This window comes from Meles meles, chromosome 8, assembly GCF_922984935.1.
Source record: "Meles meles chromosome 8, mMelMel3.1 paternal haplotype, whole genome shotgun sequence".
NCBI classification, from domain to species: Eukaryota; Metazoa; Chordata; class Mammalia; order Carnivora; family Mustelidae; genus Meles; species Meles meles.
The window spans coordinates 64,072,941-64,092,113 of record NC_060073.1 but is presented as its reverse complement, the minus strand read 5'-3'; the positions used below and the strand labels follow the sequence as shown (position 1 = coordinate 64,092,113).

The following is a 19,173-nucleotide window of genomic DNA, read 5'->3' as shown; positions in this document are numbered from 1 at the left end:
GCAGGGCCCAGTCCCCCACCCTGGAGGTACGGAAGGGGACAATGAGTCAGAAGGCACGGATGGCTGGAACAGTTTCCCTGCATGACCAGGCCTGTGAGCCGGCTGACAGGCAGGGACACCAAATCCCTGTAGAGACCTGGTGGGGTTGGGGGGCTGGAGCCATGGCCCTGGGGGGCAGGGGCGGGGCATGAAGAGGGATCCAAAGTTGTTAGCAGAGGTGAAGGGGGCTGATGAGATTTAGCAAGTGACCTCCTGAGGGCCAGCATCTCTGAGTCACTAACCCAGTGCTCTCCCAGGTGACACTGCACATACCCACTGTGGGTGTTTGGGTGGAGGTGGGGGGCTTGGAGACATCCAGATGTCACAGGAATTGAAGTGAATTGCTAGGAGTCACACAGGTAGGCAGTGGGTGGGGAGGCTGCCCCCAGCCCCGGAATCCATGTGGGCCCGCTCCCTCCAGCTGCCCCTGTCACGGCCTCCAAGAATGGCCCTTCAAGGGAGTGTGGGATCCCAATCGTGGCTCAGCCTCATCCGCTTCGAGGCACCTTGCCCCTTGGTCACTGGGGTGTCTATGATGGTGTCAGAGCTTTCTCCCCACCTCCCCCACCCAGTGGCCTCAGCTGACCCAAGCAGCGGGAGGGGATGGGCCAGAAGGGAGTGTGGGAGCCCACTAAGACGACTGGAGGCAAAGTGTCTGCAGCCTGGCATAGCGTGCTCACAGCCTGCTGAGTGTGGTTTAAAGCAGAGATGCAACACCCGTTCTGTCTGTGGAAGAAAATTCCCACGGAGCAGAGCCCCTCGTGGTACCTGTTCACAGCAAAGTTCTCGAATCCAAAGATGTCTAGGAGGCCGATGGACCTGCGAGAGCTCTTCACTTCCTGGGAGGGGGGCTTGTAAATGGCTGCGTTGATTTTGTCCACGATCCACACGAAAAGCCTCCCATAGATGCCCTGAGAGGGGGTTGTGTCAGCCCCTGGACCCACACACCGTCCCAAGGAGATGGGCTGGGTTCCTGGGGCCGTCACCACCTCACGCACCCCTCCCCTGCTGTTTGAACTCCCCTAGTCTTTACTCAAGCTGTTCCCTCTGTCTTGGAGCCCCCTTTCCTGTTGGAACAATTCCTACTCCTCAAAGCTCTGCCAAGAAGCCTTCCCTAACCCTCCTTTGGGCTCCCATCCCTCCATCCACATCTGTCTCCCTATCAGCTCTGAATATTTGGAGGGTCCCGGAACCCAGCACAAAACGCGGCGCAGGCAGGGACTCAATGGCTGGCAAACTCGTGAGTGTGGAAACAGGAAGGGCTGGGGGCCCTCTCCACCTGACCCAGCCCACCTTCAGTGCCTTCTTTGGAAAGACCAGGCCTCCCTGGCCTCTGGGCTGGGAATAGCACGGTAGACCGAGTGCCCAAACACTGTCCCAGCATGAGGCCCACGGGACTGGGGAGCAAAGCAGGCTGGGGATGGAAGACCTGAGGGGACCAGAGCTGGCAGGGCTCCCGGGGAGCACGACACTCAGACCCCTGCACAAGGACCAGAGCTCAGGAGAAGACAGCCTCTTGTTTGGGCCCCCCGCAGAGCCAGTGGCCAGAGCCTGGACCCAAGGGCAGGCAGGGGTCGCCGCCCAGATGTCCCTCTGGTTGGGTGGACTCCTCCATTCCTGCTTATATGGACCAGCTAATGCCCCCACCCCGGGCGGAGCAAGCCAGAGCCACACCCCAAAGAGCCCACCTTGACGAAGGCGTCTCGCACGTCCAGCGCCTGCTCCCTACTGAGCGGGGTGGACACTGTCTCCCCGCGGGTGATGAGGGTACGGCTGGTCAGGCAGTTCATTAGGGCTGGAGGGTTCACCTGGTGGGGCAACATCCCAGCACTCACCAGACCTCCGCGGCCCATTGCTCCCTCTGCCCACCCTGGAGAGCTCCCTTCCCACTGTCCCCCCAGGCCTTGCTCAGACCAGCTCCTCCACTGAGAATGCCCTTCCCCACAGCCCCACAGCTGCGGCCTCAGCAGCCGGGTCCTCCCCAGCCATCACACCGCACCCAAACACAGCCTGGGGGGGGCTGCTCTCTTCCTGACCGCCTCCTCCCTCCCTGTTACCTGGCCCTCCCAGGACTGGCTCAGACTGGTTTTATTCATCCCAGTTTTCCATCCCAGGGCAGAGCCCAGTGAGGCTTTGCTGAGAGATGGACAGACTGACTTACCCAGGGTCCCCCATGCCCCACACCATCCCCAGGGGCACCAGAGTTAGGGTGGCGAGGCTCCTGGGTGCCAGGCTCTATCCCCTCCCTGAGACCCGTGCCCAGCACAGATCCTGCTCATGGTCAGTTCTCCATGTGGAACTTCTAGAACTCTCCCAAGCAGACTTCCTGCTTCCAGGTTCCCACAGGCCCAGCCCCCTGAACCTGAGTCAAGACTGCTGCTCTGAGAGAAACTGAAGCAGAAGCCATGGGGACAGAAGGCCAGACACTGACCTCGAGCAGGGACGCGGCTGTAGCCAGGGACGGGGAGAAGAGGACCTCGCAGGCATCCAGGTTTTCAAATGTCCGGGCTGTCACAGTCGGGGGGTGGGGGTGCAGGGTCAGGCAAACGAGGGTGGGCACAGGGGAAAGGGGCAGGCTAGGAGGGCCAGGTTCTTGGGGGCCTGCCCTGTCCACAGGGGCCACCGGCACCGTGATTAAGCACTTCTCCGGGTCAGGGTATTTTTGAAGATGTTCTCCCCATGAGCTATGGGCACTGCGAGGTAGGAAACTTGTGTGCCCAGCATTTGGAACCATGCCCACCATCCAAGTGGCGACATTGGCCATTGTTGCCCTTTCCCCCCACACTCCTCCACCCCAGACTCCCAGAGCTCCTGACAGCAGCCCCGGTTCCTATGAAGCAGATTTGCAGCAGCTGGCCCAGAAGCTAAGCCAACCACCCCCCGCTCCCCTTCCCCTGCGGCTAGGTGTCGTGCTGCCCTTGAAGCCAGGGCAGGACTAGGGCAGGGGTGTACCATCGGGGCCCCTCACCCTCATACTGCAGGTTGCCCAGGTGCAGGATGGCGGCCAAGAGCTTGGAGATCTCCCAGTTCTCTGTGTCGGTGAACATGAGCACCTTCATGGCCGAGCGGATGTTGGCGTACTCCTGGCTGTCCTCCCGGCCCTCACACGTGATACAGTTACCCTGGCGAGCAGAGGTGGGAGAGTGGGACACAGGAGGGTGTCAGTAAGGTCGTGGGGACCCCCAGAGAGGCAGTGGCTGGGCCGAAGGGCCCCCTCTGCCAGGCCAGGCCAGCCTGAGGCAGCAGGTACTGACTTCACCTCGTGAGCACCATGACCTCTCCAGAAAGTCTAGAAAGCTCCTGGTTAGAGCTTTTAAAGAATACACTTCCCACTTCTAAGGAACCCAGGTGCTCCTCCTTTCCCAGAGTGAGAGGAGCTGGGTCACTGAGACCTGGCCTGGCCAGCCGCCTGGCCCAGCAGTCACAGCACACAGGCCTACTCCATACCGTGCTCCCACCGCCCCCACAATGGACACTCTCACTCTCGCTCAGGGACTGGAGGCCTCACGGTGGCGGTGTGTTGGGTGGGGAGGGGGGACTGTAGGCAAGCAGGGGACTGACAGGGGTCTGCCCCAGGATGTGTGCCTATGAGCTGTGTTCACGTGCGCTTGCCCCCTCTAGCTACAGGAAGTGTCTAGGAAGGCCTGCACACCCACAACACTTACTTCTTTTTTGTCCCACATCCCCCGTGTGTCCCTGTGTCCCAGCCCTGCCCTGCCCAGGCCTAAGGAAGCCAGTCCAGAGCCGGCCTGCTGTCCCCATGCACCTCTACCCATCTGATGCTGGGTGGCGGCAAGAGCCCTGGGGCCCACACCTCCTTGGTAGCTAGACAGCAGCAAGAGACTGCCACCAGAGCTCTGTGACCAGTGAGCCTCGAGGCTGAGGCTGCAACAGCCTTTGTCCTCCAATCCTGGGGTGCCTGGCAGAGGCCCTGATCTTCACATCCTCAAAGCCCGAACTAAGAGCATGTGTGTGGGGGCAGGTCTGTGCACGTGTACACATGGGCACATGTCTACATGCCCCAGGTCTAGGGTGTCTGTGCAGACTTAGGAACGTGTGTCTCCATGATGACGATTCATCTAGATGCATGTGCCCCTGGAAATATGCCCAAGCGGGGCCCATATAAGCCCACATACAAGCCCAGAGTGGGCTGGGGCAGGTCAGGGGACAGGGAGAGCCCACACAGAGGAACCCGCCCACCAGGCCGGGAGCTGGGGAGCAGCTGGGGATGCTGGCCATGACCTTGCTGGGACTGGTGTCCCCTTCCCTAGGTGCCCCACCCAGGCCTCACCATAGCCAAGTAGTTATAGTCCGTGGCCTGGCCCAGGCCCAGCTTCTTCTTCTGATCCGCGCTCATGCCCTCCAACATGCAATAGAACACGTGGTAATTTCGTTCATCGGGCGCCTGCAAAGGCAAGTACGAGGTGTTGGGGGGTGGAGGAGGGGGAGGCATCAGAAACTGGTCAGGTTGAAACACAATTTACTATTTTAACAAGTGACAAAAGAGTGACCAAAAAAGCCCCTGTGGGTGGCTTCGCGGCGGGAATTCAGGCACCGCAAGGAGCGGGCAGCCACGCCATGCGGTACCCCCACCGCCCCCGAGGCTGGGGCTTCAGGGCAGGGCCAGCTCCGCCCTGGGCTCGGCCCACCTGGCGACAGACACGGGACTTCTCCAGCAGGTACTGCTCGATCTTGGCGCCCTCGATGGCACCCCGCTTGTTGAAGTGGATGTCGATGTACTTCCCGAAGCGGCTCGAGTTGTCATTGCGGATGGTCTTGGCGTTCCCAAACGCTTCGGGGTGGGGAGAGGGTCATGGGTGAGGTCAGCATGCGCCCAGCGCCCCAGCCCCCACTCTGCGAGCCCTGGCCCTACCTTCCAGGATGGGGGTGGCTTCCAGCACCTGCTGCTCGATCCAGGAGTGCTGCCCGCTGATGGCCGCCAGGAACTGCAGGATCAGCTTGGTGCTCTCCGTCTTCCCTGCCCCAGACTCGCCGCTGCAGAGCAGGTCCGGGGAGAGGCAGGGCCCATCACGGTCTGTGGGGCCTCTCCCCACGGGGCTTCAGCCCACGCTGCTTCCCCTACCTACACCTCCCACTCCCCAGTCTATAAAATAGGCCGACAGTATGGACCTTTTAGGGATGGGAAAGGCTCCAGGACCTCAGGGCTCTGCCACGGCCTAAGGTACTTTCCTTGTCCTTCATTTAGACACACACACACACACACACACACACACACACACACACACACACACTCTGCGCCATCCACACCTGCCATGGAGCATGACATAGACTGATGCTAGAGCAATGCTTTGCCCTGTTACCCTCTGCCCAGGAAAGAATAGGGGCCCAAAATGTCACCTGACTCTAACTTAACAGGAATCGGTAATAAACAAGGTTGGCCTCAAAAGCTAGCAAGAGGGGCGCCTGGGTGGCTCAGTGGGTTAAGCCTCTGCCTTCGGCTCAGGTCATGATCTTAGGGTCCTGGGATCGAGCCCCACATCAGGCTCAGCAGGGAGCCTGCTTCCCCGACCCCCACCTCTCTGCCTGCCTCTCTGCCTACTTGTGATCTCTCTCTCTCTGTCAAATAAATAAATAAAATCTTTATTAAAAAAAAAAGATAGCAAGAACTTTGGCAGCATTAATAGAGATGTAACACCTGGGAAAGGGAGGGGATTCTCTACATGATGAAGCATTAGCAGGAACCCTGGAAAGGTGCCCGGTGCCGGGCCGCCCACCTGATGATGCAGCACTGGTCACGGCTGTTGCGCTTCATGTTGAAATAGCAATTATCAGCAATGGCAAATATGTGGGGGGGCATCTCCCCAATCTTCTTGTTGGTATACTGGCGGATATGCTCTGGTGAGTAGATGGAGAGCAGCTGGTAGGGGTTCACAGCCACCAGGATGGAGCCTGTGTACGTCTGTGGGCACAAAGGGAGGAGGAACTTGCCATTTCCGATGGGGGAGGCTCGAACTCTAGAAAGTTCTCAGGCTCCACCCTGCTCCATTCCTCTGAAAGGCACAGCCCTGGCTTTGGAGTCACATGGACCTGGGGTCAGAATCCTGTTCTCTGTGAGCTGGGGGAGGGGTCCGCAAACTAGCATTGGGTCTGGGTCGGAGTAGGTACTCAGTGAGGTTTGATGAAGGGAGGAAGTGGGGAGAGGGAGAGGGTTTCTAAGCCTCCATTTCCTTACCTTTATCTGTAAAATGGGCATAATGTAACTGTTTCTAAAGAGGAGATGGTGGATTTTAAAAGTTATAGTTTTATAATGGTGGACAGTTATAGCGCACCGTAGGTACTCCTGCAATGCTAGTTCCCACTCTTGCCTCCAAGCCCTGCATCCCGGAGGTTTAGAGTAACATTCACAAACCGGACCATGCCCGAGCAGAGGCTGGGTTGGTTCACGGGGAGTAGAACGAAGGCACAGCATGCTGAAGGGGCTGGGGGATGTGGCCTGGGGGCTGGGTGGGCCCCAGTCTCTGCAGCACGGCCCCAGGGCGGAGGGGTCCCTGTGTTCTGGGGGACAGGGCACCTCCAGCCATCCTGGCCAGCACAGGTGGGGGGCCCAGTGCACCTAAGATAAACTTCTAGGGGCCTTTCTGTTCTTGGACTCCTCTGTTGATGCACGAGGTTTCCTGCTATAAGCCTGGGGCCTTGCCACACAGGGGCCAACACGGTCCGGGCCTCTTGCCACCAGGACAGAATAAAGTACCCAGGGGTTACTCTTCCCTCCCCACCCCTCCCCACGCCAGCTTGAAAAGGTCAGGTGCAGCCTATAATTGGTGATGGGTGGATGGATGGACATCTGGGCCTGGAGAGGCTGAAAAAAGATGTGACCACACAGAGGAAGTAACAATTGGGTCCATGGCCTCCCGCCAAGGCCATATAGCATCACCCCAGAACCGAGCCAACAGCAGCCTCAGCCCGAGGTGGCCATGCTGGACAAGTGCATCTGCCAGCACCACATTCCAGGGGAAAGGCCCAAACCAGGGCCGGCTGTGGCCATGCAAAGCAGCCTCGGGCTCAGCAGCCCAGATCCAAGTTCCAGTCCAGGCTCTGGCCGCCTCGCCATTTACCACCCTGCTGTGGGCCCCAGGGGACGCTCTTCTGCCACCCGGGCTCTCCCTCCAAGCAGCCCAAGCCAGGGGCTGCTGCGCCTGCCGGTGCGGACCTCCTGAGCGCATGCAAGAGCCCAGACAGGGACAGGTGGCACAGGACGAGGATGCAGGCTGCAGGGGCCTGCCAGGTCAAGCATGTCCTGAGAGCCTGATCCGGCTCTGCCTTACTCACCCGCCCTCCACAATGGGTCTGAGGTTGGAAAGCAAGGAACAGGAGAGAGAGCTGGTCAGTGGGGAATGGGACGCAAGGAGCTTCTCCACCAAGAAAACCCCACACAGCTCGGGGTTGGGCTCACGTCTCAGATCAGAAGCCACGAACCGCCAGCCCCAGGGCACCTTGGCCCTGTGACCTACAGCTCAGCCCTGCCTGGCTGTGGGAACTAGATGACCCCCATCCCCAAGGGAGGGAGTCAGCCCCAAAGAACATCTTTTCTGCGAATCACTTTGCTTGTCTACAGCTCAGTTTGCTCATCTGTAAAAGGGGGATGGTTAGCACTTCCCCCCTAACCCTCCACCCCAAGGTTATAAGAAAATTGAAGGGCATAATCTTTGGCATGTGCCTGGTTACAGAGCAGCTGTGCTTACATGCCACCTTCCTTAATAAAGGGACACCAAACCTCCTGGTCTGTGATCACGATGGAGCGTGAGGTCAGCTCCACACAGTCATTCAAGGACCCTCCACTGAGACTCATGGGGAGGCCAACAGCCACATCGTGAGGGCCAGGGAGGAAAAGCCTGAGTCTGGGGGAGGCAGCAGATTCCTCTGGTGGGGAAGATGGGGGTGGAGGGAGAGGGGGAGTGAAGGCTGGTCCGTGGGAATCAAGCACAGAGGCGTGAAAGGGCATGGCATTTGGAAGGTCTTTTGGAGAAAGGTCGCTTTGGCAGCTGTGAGAGGATGAATGGTTGTCCCGGAGGCTGAAGGTAGAGACACCATTTCAGGCCTAATGAGCCAGTCAACGGAGGTGGCCAGAGCCAGACAGGGGTGGCCCTGGGAGCAGGCCCGGCAGCCACGTGAAGGCACAGGGAGTGCCAGAGAGGAGGCACTGATAAAAACTGGGAGAAGCCTTCCTGGGGTGGGGCCCGGACCCTCCTCTCCCCTGCAGAGCTTCCAGGGCCCCCCTATAGCTCCAGGCCCCCCTCCTGGATGTCCCCCGTTCTGCTCACCTACCTGTCCAGACCGCACCCTACCCTCCCCACCAGCACTGCTCCTTCTCACACTGCCCAACTTGGCCGACAGAGTCCCTATCCTTCACCCAGGGTGGCACCCAGGAGGCCCTTCTCTGCCTCCCTCTCCTTCATCCCAGCCTGCCTCTCTCGGGTGGCACAGCCAGGCCTCAGGCCCTGGGCACCATGGACTCTCACAGACTGCCACAGGCGCCCCCTGCCATCCACCCTTCACTTGGAGCCAGGGCCAGCTTTTCAAGAGTGGGACTGTGTCATCCCCTGCTGAAAACCCTCAAGCGGTTTCCCATGCCTACAGGACACCAGATGCCAGGGCGCTGGTCCTCACCAGCATCCCACAGCCAGGAGGCCCCGTCTGCATTAACCCTTCAGCTAACAGCACCAAACTCCACCCCCTGTCCCCTCACCCAGCTAACTCCTGCAGTCCACACAGAGATGATCCCCCCACAGGAAGCCAGGCAACCTCCTATGTAATCTGCATGGTCCCTGTCCCTCGGCTCCCCAACTCCTCTATAATTTGGGTTCAAGGCCTCCACCCTCTAGCCATGCTGTCCTCCCTACCCAGACCCAGCCATGTGCACAGCACATACAACAGGCTCAGCCAATGTTTCTGCATGATCAAAAGAATGACTAGCTGGTGGAGAAGAAACGGAGTGGACAGCAGTAATTGCTGCTCATAGGAAAGGGCAGAGAAGGGAGCTGAGGGGAGAACCTGTCAGCGACACACAGCCTGTCCTCCTCAGAAGGCTGCTGGGAGGAGTTACAGGGTCCTTTCCAGATGGGAAACTCAGCCTCTGGGAAGCAGAGGGACTCCAAGATCACATACTAGAGAAGCACAGAGCTGAATCGGGGCGGAGGGGGGCTGCTGGCACCCAAGCCTAGGTCTTACCTAGGGCTGGGCTGATCTGAACCCCAGGAATAAACCTGGGGGACTGTGGAGGTAGCAATGGGGGAGTGAAGAAGGGAGGGGCTTGGCCACAGCGGGCAGCAAGACCCAGGCCAATCCTACCCCTGTCTGTCCCCCAAGGCTCTAGGCACGGCTCCCTGAACCCCTCCAGGCTTCTCTCTCTCTCTAGGGCCCATGGTCAACAGGGGGTTAATGCCCAGCTGCCCAGCACAGGCCTCCTGCTCCAGTTTCCAGGAAGAAAGTCTGCCTTTGGGGCCATAGGCTGGAAGGAGGAGAGATAAGGGCTATTCCCAAGCCAAGAACATAGCACGCGTGGTACCTAGGGGCCCCAAGTCCCCAGGCAGAGTTCTGAGGACCTCTCTGGAGCCGGAGACACATTCCAAGAGATGTGGCAGGAATGGCTCCACCTCTTCCAGGAAGTCCCCAGGCCTACCGGCCCTGGGGCCTCTCCCTTAGCAGGCCATGGAGACCAAGACACATCCTGGGCACACATACCTTCCTAGAGTCACAGAGGTGCTCACACAGAAGTCTTTCCTTGTGCCAGAGGGAAGGTTGAGACCAGAGAAGAGCAGGGACTCCCCAAAGGCCACCTGCCAAGACTTGAACCCAGGCGTCCCAGACTCTAGTCCCTGTTCAGCATCAGGGAGCCCCGGATCCCCACTGGCCCTGCCACTTGCTCCTACAGGACCCAGGGAGGACACCTGGCTCCTGAGACCACCCAGCCAGGGGGTTCTAGGTGTCCTGTGAGGGTCTTTCCCCACTGGGGGTGTCTGGGGCTGATTTGTGGTGCTATCTCTCAGGCTCCTAGGGGGCAGGCTAGCTGCAGTGGGCAAGCCCAAGGCAGATAGTCAGGGACAGCATATCACCTAGCCCAGGGCTGTGAATGGCCATGGTAATTGGAGGAAATCCTGGGTACACGGGACTGTGCCCAGGGTAACCCAAGCCATGAAGTGACCAGGGGTTGCCATGGTTAGGGACAGGTATGGTTTCTGGTGGAACAATGGCCCAGCTGCTTCTTCAAAGCTCTGGTCCTACCCCATCTACCCATCACAGAATCAGAGAGTGAGCAAGTTGAAACCTTGAACAGAGCAATCCTTGAACAGAAGGGGTCCCCAGACCAACTGACACCCAGAATCCTAGGCTCGTGGACCAACTGAGCTGGGGACCGCCCAGGTGATTCCTGAACAAGAAGGCCACTTGGGCACCTCATCTCGACTCAGTGCCCTACCCTGTCCCCTACCCCCTCTCCCCCACCCCCTCTCACCCCACCCAAAAAAGAGACCACCCGAAAGGTTACTGGTGAGAACTTCTAATTAAGCAAATGGCACAGATCTTGGAGCTTTCTGGAGAAACCATAAATCTCTGAAATTCTTTCCCTTGCTCCCTTCATCAGCCTACTCTAGGACACAAAGCTGATTTGTCTGCTAGCTGCCAGCGGCTCAATCCATCCTCCCAAATTTCACAAATAAGATTTGCTCTTCTTGACGTTTTCTCTTCCCCCGTCCTTTGTGAATCCTGTGTTTGCCTTGGTTCTCTGATTCAGTCCACTGACTGCCCCTCACACGTGAGGAACCAGTTTGCCTGCAAGAATCAATAAACTTTATCAAAATAACCAGTGACCTCGCCTCTGAGCTGTTCTTAGACACGGGCTGGGGTGGGGATCTCTGGTGGGGACAATCCTCATCTCACCCAGCTCCTCCTGACAGGAGACTGGGTCAGGACATTAGCTCTGGCAGTGGCCTCCCTGAGGGGGAGGAGGGAGGGAGGGGCAGGCCCCCAACTTACCTCCAGACCCAAGTGTCAGGCTCCACCAGCCCCAGGAGAGCAGCCACAGAGTGCTCTAGGACCCTGGGTGACCCCCTCCCACCTAAGGAGAAGAGCGAGTAGGGAACCTCTACGAACTGGGGCACAGACACCGGCGGGTCTTCATGGGGTATCTCCAGCCTGGGCTCGAGTTCTAGCACCATCCTCCTGTCTGGGTGATGCTCCTCAAATCTGGAGGGGCCAACTGTGCCCTGCCCTCTCCCAGGTGCAGGAAAAAGTGAGAGGGGCCTGATCAGTGCTAAGGGGCTCCCAGCAAAAGCCACTTGCTCTTCATGTCCAGTGGGTAAATGTCAAGGGCCTGAGCACAGTCTCCCCTTAGGAGTCTGAAGTGGTGGAGGGTTCCAGAGTGGGGAGTGTCGTAGAGGGCCTCCCTGGCTGCGAAGTGGCCACAATTCCAGGGCTTCTAAGAGGATGGGTCCCTGACCTTGTTGCAGCTCCCTGTTGTGACTGCTCAGGGACAAATTCAGGGCTTGATCCTCTTCATGGTCCTGACAATATGAGGGACACTGTGCTGCTCGCACACTAGGCCCTGTCCTGCCTCCAGCCTCTGATCCACGCAGTGCCCCTTCTGGAATGCTCTCTAACCCACTCTGGGAACCCTAACCCTCTCCCTGAGCTGGGAGTGAGGCCTCACCGCCCCCCCAGACCCTGCAGAACCTGCTCTGTCTGTACTTACCTTGAGCATGCCACACAATACCTGTCACCCAAGGACACCCCCTCTACCAGCCAGCCTGGGGCCTGGGGACTGGGGACCTGCCTGGAGAGGGGGACTCCATCCTGCTCTCCTGTTTCCACACCCATGCTTTCCTTCACCCGGAGCTGCTTGAGGGAGGGCCTGGGTCAGAGACATGCAGTGACCCTAGCACACAGCTCCAGGCCTGGCTAAACCTCCTGGGGCTCAGTTTCCCTGTCTATAAAATGGAACTATGGGACTAGGTTAGCGGGTCTCAGCATATGGTCCGGAGACCCCTGAGGCTCCCAAAAGCCCTTTCAAGAGGTCTGCAAGTTCCTTTCCACCTCCGTATCTGTGTGGCCTGCTCTTCCTCACATGCTTCAACCAAACAGCCTCACATCGGTCTGGGTGTGAAGCAGACAGGAGAATTAGCGGGCATCTATTAAACCAGACGTTAAAGGTATTTCAAAAAATTATAAAACAATACCACTCTTCTTGCTAGTCTGGGGGGCAAACTTCTAGCTATGTCTCATTAAAAAAAGCTTTTCCTGTAAATGGATTTTTATGGTTATTTTTGAACAAATTAATCCATTTTGTTAAGTTTCTTGGTTTTAATTCTTAATATGGTAAGTATCAATAGATACAGCCTATATTAACAAACGCTCTTGGAAGTCCTCAATAATTTTAAGAGCATCAAAGGTTCCCCAAGCCAAAACCTGTGAGAACCTCTAGGATACAATCTCCAAGGGTCCTTTGTATTCTGACGGTCTCTGAACCCACCTCCTGAGACCAGGTCAGTCCTGGCTGAGTGAGACCATTTGTCCTTTTAAGTTTCAAGGTGTAAGAATGTGGAGCATATATACGACTGGTTCTTAGGTCAAGGAGCATGTTCCCTCTTCCCTCCTCCTCTGAGGATACAGACTCCTGACCCATCCTCCCCTCACTGGAGGATCCTATGGCGAACCCAGAGGAGGCAGCAGTTCCCCATCTCTGGGCAAAACACGTAGCCTCTCACCGACCCGAGCAATGGCCTGGGGAGGCACACGAAACGTGGTACACACCGCTCCCTTCTCCAATCCCAGACCACACAAGCCGCGGTCCAAAGAAAGGATGGTTCAGACCAAGCTGTTGCTGGCAGTGAGTCTCCGACAGCCTCTGGAGAGCCGGCTCTCGGGAGTGGGCGGGGCAGCGTGTGGGTGGGGCAGCACTCACGTAGATGAGGTGGTCCCGGTAGCGGATCAGCAGGTTGCGCAGAATTCCGGCCTCGTTGAGGTCTCCCAGGCGGATCATGTCCTCCACGCCGTGGACCGAAGTGGGGTGCATGGGCTTGATGTGCGTGGCATTCTGCGGGGAGATCCAGTGTTCCTGTGGGGAAGCACCGTGGTTCTGGTCAGGTGGGGGGCCCTGAGACCCAGGCTGTGCTCTGCTGGACACAGGGATCCCAGGCCTGTGTGACCCTGATAAGGGCCTCCTCCTCTCCTGTGGCCAGACACTCTCATTATCAGGTGTGATAATGGGGTTGAGGATGGTGCTGCCCACCCCCACTCTCTGTGGACCACTCCTCCCCTTCAGGAATTCTCTTTGCAGACCTAAAAGCTGGGCAGGGCACGGACTTTGGCCCCACTCAGCATTCTCATAAAGGGAATTCGAGTCCCCCACCCCACCCCAGTCACTTTGCAAGATGGAGTGGAGTATGTAATCACTGGAATTAGACTGGACTTCAGATACAGGCTCTGGTAAACAAAGGCACCAAAAGTAATTTCAGACAGTGCCAAGAATAAACCGACAGGCATATAGGATAGAGACCAGGGAGGAACTCCCCTAGGGTGGTCAGGAAATACCTCTCCAAAGAGGTGACCTTTGAGCAGAGATCTGAATGATGGGAAAGAGACCCCTGTAAGAGGTGGGGAGAGAGAGTTCCAGACTAAGCCTCTGAGGCCGGCAAATGAGGCATAGAGATGGAGGGAAGTGGATCCGTTGGGGATAGATCTCACTGGGCTTGTTGATGAATGTGAAGCAAGGGTGAACTTTCGGTGCTCATGAACAGATGTGGAAACTAGAAGAGAGGTTCTCTCCATGGCTCCCCCTATTCTCCCCTGCAGTATCTTCTGCTGGGGGTTGGGGGGGCAGCTTCCAGTGGGACATCTGGCCAATGGCGTTGGCAATTTCAACAAACCTGCAAATCCCTTCCTCCTTCCCCAAGGCAGTTTCCAGCACCTTCTCACAATCCAGCTTCTCGGCAAGGTGAGAGTGAACTGTGCTCCTGGGTATGGCCACAGCCTGAGTGAGACGCCACAGCCCTCTGGGGGCCCCTGCCTGTTCCCAAATGCCAGAACCCTAAGAGCCTCAGGACAACATAGGAGTTTGAGTTTTGAAAACAGGGGAGGAGAAGGGGATCCCTGTGCCACCTCCCAGCTCTGGCCCTAAGACTTGGTGGGTAGGTGTGATGCACACATGTCCTCCCACAGCTGCTTCTCTTCCAGGTCCCCTCTGGGATAACCAACCTCAAAAGCTGGACACTAGCAAGAATCTGAGGCATCACCCCCTCATCTCATCCCAGCCCCAATCTAACTGTCACCCAGTGCTACTCACTGAACCCTGTGAATCAGTCCCCTCCTCATCAGCTTTAAGCCCCTGCCCTGATCCAGACCATCATCTCTCACCTGGCCCCCTGGCCCTGGCTGCCCTCCAGCCCCTCATCCTCCTGGGAGCTGCCTCAAGCACCTGTCTGATCACAGCACTTTGGGGCTTGGAGCCCTTCCCTGCTCCCCCGCACACTGCAGCCTGGCATTCAAAGGCCAGCCTGAGGTGGACACAACGACTTTGGGCCTTTGCTCCAGCAATCCCCTGTACTTTCAAGCCAGAGAAGCTTGGGCTCTACTTCCCCAGAGACTTTGTGGCCTTGCTCATGCTTTTCCCTTTACTTCCTTTCTACTCAGCCTTTGAGGCACAGCTCAAAAGTTTCCCATTTCTAAAGCCTTTGCTGACCATGCTGCCCCCTCTTATGTGTTCCACTGTGCTATCCCCCCACCTCCACCACAGGAATGTGTCAGGGCCCCCCCTGGGCCACCACGTCGCCTGGGTCTCCCATGGAAAGGCAGTGGGCACACCGGGCTGCCATTGTCTGAATGCAGTTCTGACCTCCCAGTGTGCCCCAAGGCTGGGGACTCATGGCAGTCAGACTCCGTGTCTTCAAGATCCTTGGTCCACAGTGCCTCACACAGGAGCCACACACGAATGATGTGGCAGGGAATCTGATAGGACAGATGGCTAGCTGGTGGGCTCCTGGGGACCAGTTCTGAATTAGAAGCAGAAGTCCTAGTCATGGAGAGATGCTCATAGTCCCTTTTTTCCACCCTCTCACTTCACCCAAGAAAATAGGATCAGAGTAGGACGGTGGCCTGCACCCGGCCCTCAGAGGGAGCGGGGACAGGACCAGCCAGAGCCCACAACTCCAACTGTCCTGGCATTTCATGGCACCTCCTGGGCCAGGAGCGCTTCAGTCCAGCTCAGGCCCTCACACAGCCCTCCCTGAGGCATGAATGGGCCGGATGGGGAGATCAAAGAACCTGCCTGGACTTTCCAGTCCTGAGTGGAACATTCCTCTCTCCCATTCTAACCTATTTCTTGATAAACGTTGATCCAATTGGAAAATTCCCCTCTGCCCGGTCCCTGCTCACAGACTCAATGCTAGGCTCCTGTGCGGGCCAGAGGGAAGAGGATGCCTGTGCAGGCTGTCAGCCTTCCTCCCTCGACCCCCACCTCCAGTCCTCACGGTCCCTCCCCCAACTGTTCAGCACAGCAGGGACAGGTAACCCTGCAGCCCAGCGCACACCACTTGGAATCCCTGGGCTTCTGTGACCTCGCCTATTCAATGGGAATTAGAGTAACCATCCCTTCTTCTTGGGGACCTTGAGGGGATTGGTTACGACACTAAAGGGTAACTTTGGTTTCCCTCCCACCATCTCTAAAAAGTACTGGTGCCTGGCAACTGCTCATCCAGGGCTGGGTATTATTACTGCAATGCTTTCTGGTTTTACAGAGGACATCTTTGTTCTCGTTCATTCCTCATAACATCCCATAACAGAACGACCAGTCACCATTTAACAGTGGGAAGTCACACTCAAGCCATCACCTGGCTCACCCCGTTACACAGCAGAGCCAAGCCTCTCCTCACCCCTTCCCTGCACGGAAGGACCCTCAACCGATGTGAGCAGCCCGTAGATCAATGTCCACAGGTCCCTACAGCACAGACCGGAGTATAACCAGGGCACAAATGGAGGCCTGGCTCTGAAGGAACGCTGGAGAGAGAGAGAACACGGCCAGCCCCAGGGACTAGGGACACATTCGGAAAAAAGGAGCTGGCTTGGTACTGGAGAGAAAGGAACTACGAGCTCTGCAGAGGAAGGGAGGAAGGGGTGTGTCTGGCAATGGGAACAGCTCCGGCAAAGGCAGAATGTTAGGGTCCCCTTGAGGATCATTTATTTATCCACTCCTTCATTCAGCAAGGCTTCACAGAAAACCCTCTCTAGCCCTGGCCTTGTGGGGTCTCAGGGGAAGCAGATGGGACTCCCTTAGTCCCTGCCCTAGAGTTAAGGGTTGGAAGTCAGAGGGAGTCAAAGACAACAGCCTGGAGGGCAGGAGTAGGAGGAAGGGGAGTGGGAAAGCCCCTAGGAGGCCAAAAGCCCTGGGCTCAATGCCGCAGAAGCCAGCCAGACTCTCCGACCTGCTTCCGGACACCTAGTCATTTCCCTCCCCAGCTGCAACCCCCACCCCAGGGCTTTAGTGGGAGAGGGTGGGAGAGGAGCTCTGGGATCCAGTGACATGGTTACAGGACACCATCTGACGTGCAACATGACCCAGGTGAAACGTAAGCTTGCGGGCAGAGTCCCAGGGCCCCACTTGGCGGGTTTGTGGGCCTGTCTGGGCTGCCAGCCGAACCTGTGCCCCCTTCTCTGGCTGTAAGCTCACAGTGGCTTCCTAGAAGGTCCTAGAGGCTTCCTAGAAGGTCCTAGAACCAGAGCCTCCAGAAGGATCTGCAGGCCCTCCGGTTCTAGAGCCCGGGGGGACAAAGCATGGTTCAACAGAATCTGAGCACCAGACCTGCCACTGAGATATGGACCCAGGAAACACTATACAGAGGCCAAAGGTCCAGGGTACTCATCTCAGCACTGTCAGTTACTAGCTGTGTGACCAGGCCTGGTGGTCCCTCCCTGTCCCAGCTTCCCCTTGGGAAACAGAGCATTTGCTTCTAACGGATGCTGAGGACCCAAAGACAGAGCTGGGGTCAAAGGGCTTTGCAGACCCCATGGGGGTGTCCCTGAAGGCTGCAGGAACAAGAGTGAGCCCCCTGCTCCCTTTATGGCTAGTGCCTGGCCTCTGGGCCCCCAAGACTGTCCCTGCCCCCCAGTGAAGCCTTCTGTTGCCAGTCACTGCACCCTCTTTTGCCCCCAGCATTCTAGGGTCCCAAGACAGAAACATGGTTCTATTTCTGTATTCCCCAGCACTGGGCACAGCACCAGGCACAATGCCAGTGACGGTAGGACTGAATCTCCCTGGGTCCCTCATGTCCCTGCTAAGCTAGGACTCTGTTCTCAGGACCATGCCCCCACCTGCCCATGCCACATACACACGTGCTTCCCCTCTGGGCCCTCCTCCAGACCACCTGCCTTCTCCAGGGCATGACCCTGACCTCACACTTTCCCGTCCTTCCCCACGCCCACTACCCACAGAACTTACACCTCCCATATCCTTTTCCTTCAGGGCGGCAAGAAATAAAGAGTTAATCTGTTAGATGGATTCCTAGGGCAGTGCCAAGGTCAGCAATGAATTCCTACGGCGCTGTAACCCAACAGAGCAAGACTACGGACATTTTTCGTCTAGCTCACTTTACTGAGGTATTCTCTACGGGGGCCCCAACATATGGGTCGACAACCTGATGAGACAGTTACTATGATCCCCATTTTACAGAAGAGGAAACTGAGGCTCAGAAGGGAAGGAGACTTGGCGAAAGTTGCACAAGTGACAAATGGGCAGGATGGGATTGGAATCCAGTCTGTCTGACTCAAGGCACCCCTGTGCCTGAGGAGCTCCCAGCCTGGGGTCGCCCCTGCCCACCACCATACACACACACACCCATCTAGAGTGCTCATGGAAATAGAATCCAGGAGCCTGGCTGGAAGGGGAGGCACCGTCTCGCTGGGGCAGCAAGAAAGTTGCATGGAAGAGCTGAGAGATGGAAGTAGGGGCACAGGCACTGCCTCCAACACCCTCAGGTTCCTGCCCAGCCCCTGCCTCAGGTGACCTGTCCGCCTGGGTCTTCCCAAAGGCCTAAGGGCAGGGGAGGTAGGGGGCAACTCACATTGCCTTCATCGTCCACCACCTGGATCTGCCCAGAGTCACAGAGCTTCACCACTGCTCCGATGGGTACGTCGAATTCCTGCCCAGATCTCAGGTCCATCCAGACATAGTCCCCCTGTGGGTGAGAGAGAGTCACAGCCAGGTGAGCAGGGAGGGGGATCCTGGGCTGTCACTCCTCCCATCAGAGGCTCCTGTGCCAACCACAGGAGAGGGAAGAAAGGGCTGGAAGCCAGCTGGTGCCAGACCCCAGGCCCAGCACTGAGCCAAGGTCTTCAATCCCTCCTCTTATCAACTCTTACTGCCCCCATTTCACAGATTGGTAAGCAGAGGCTTGGAGCAGGAACGAGACCCCTTGGCTGGGCAGCTTCATACCCAGGCCTGTCCAGTATCCAGCTCTCCCCAAGGCTCTACACCCCCTACACAGATAGCAAATCTGTTGAGGTTCAGGCTGAAACACCAAGCCACCCAAACCACTTTCCCTCTGTCCTAAAGGAGGCATCCTCACAGGACACCCAAACAGCCTCCATCACCTGCAGGGGCAAGTCTGAGTCACAGGGGTGGGTTCCTCACAGTGACTGCTCTGAGCTGGGCCCTGTGATTTGAGCCCCTCAACACCGCCTCCTGGCTTGCAGGAAGAGCCCTGACCTTGAGGGGGAGGGTGTCACACGGTGTCCCTGCTCTTACTACATACCCAGTAAGGAACACAGAAGCCAAACCCAAAACCCAGAGGCAGAGAAATGGACTTAGAACAGCTGCTTCCGGCGCGGGTGCATTCCGCAAACATGTACTGAGCACCTACTGAATATGGGGTACAGACGGATCTAAATACTGGGGATCCCACAGTGACAGTGGGGTCTGCACTGCAGCTGGGAGGAGACAGAAAACAACAGCTGAGCAAACACGCTCACGCCATTGCTGCAGAAGATGGTGAGGACTGGGAAGGGCCCAGGCAGAAGGACGGTGGAGAATCCTGGAGCAGAGGACAGCCCTCACAGCCCCCGGCAAGACCCAGCACTGCAGAGGCTCCCCGTCACTGGCCTGCAGGTAAAACTGGGAGTTTATCCTAATCC

The 19,173-nt window shown here is 57.5% G+C and overlaps 1 protein-coding gene across 2 annotated transcripts in view; it reads right to left on the bottom strand.

The window, feature by feature from the left end:
- Positions 1-18,215, bottom strand: part of MYO7A (myosin VIIA) — a 65,444-nt gene extending 47,229 nt beyond the window's left edge. For both annotated transcript variants that reach the window (XM_046016540.1, XM_046016541.1), the window contains exons 1-10: positions 18,105-18,215; positions 12,956-13,108; positions 5,775-5,959; positions 4,913-5,034; positions 4,689-4,831; positions 4,331-4,444; positions 3,008-3,161; positions 2,471-2,547; positions 1,728-1,847; positions 808-950 (exon numbers count right to left, since the gene is read on the bottom strand). In XM_046016540.1, the coding sequence (XP_045872496.1) occupies positions 808-950; positions 1,728-1,847; positions 2,471-2,547; positions 3,008-3,161; positions 4,331-4,444; positions 4,689-4,831; positions 4,913-5,034; positions 5,775-5,959; positions 12,956-13,108; positions 18,105-18,203 (1,310 nt within the window). In that variant the 5' untranslated portion in view covers positions 18,204-18,215. The remainder of the gene's footprint in view (positions 1-807; positions 951-1,727; positions 1,848-2,470; positions 2,548-3,007; positions 3,162-4,330; positions 4,445-4,688; positions 4,832-4,912; positions 5,035-5,774; positions 5,960-12,955; positions 13,109-18,104) is intronic.
- Between the last annotated feature and the right edge of the window lie 958 nt (positions 18,216-19,173).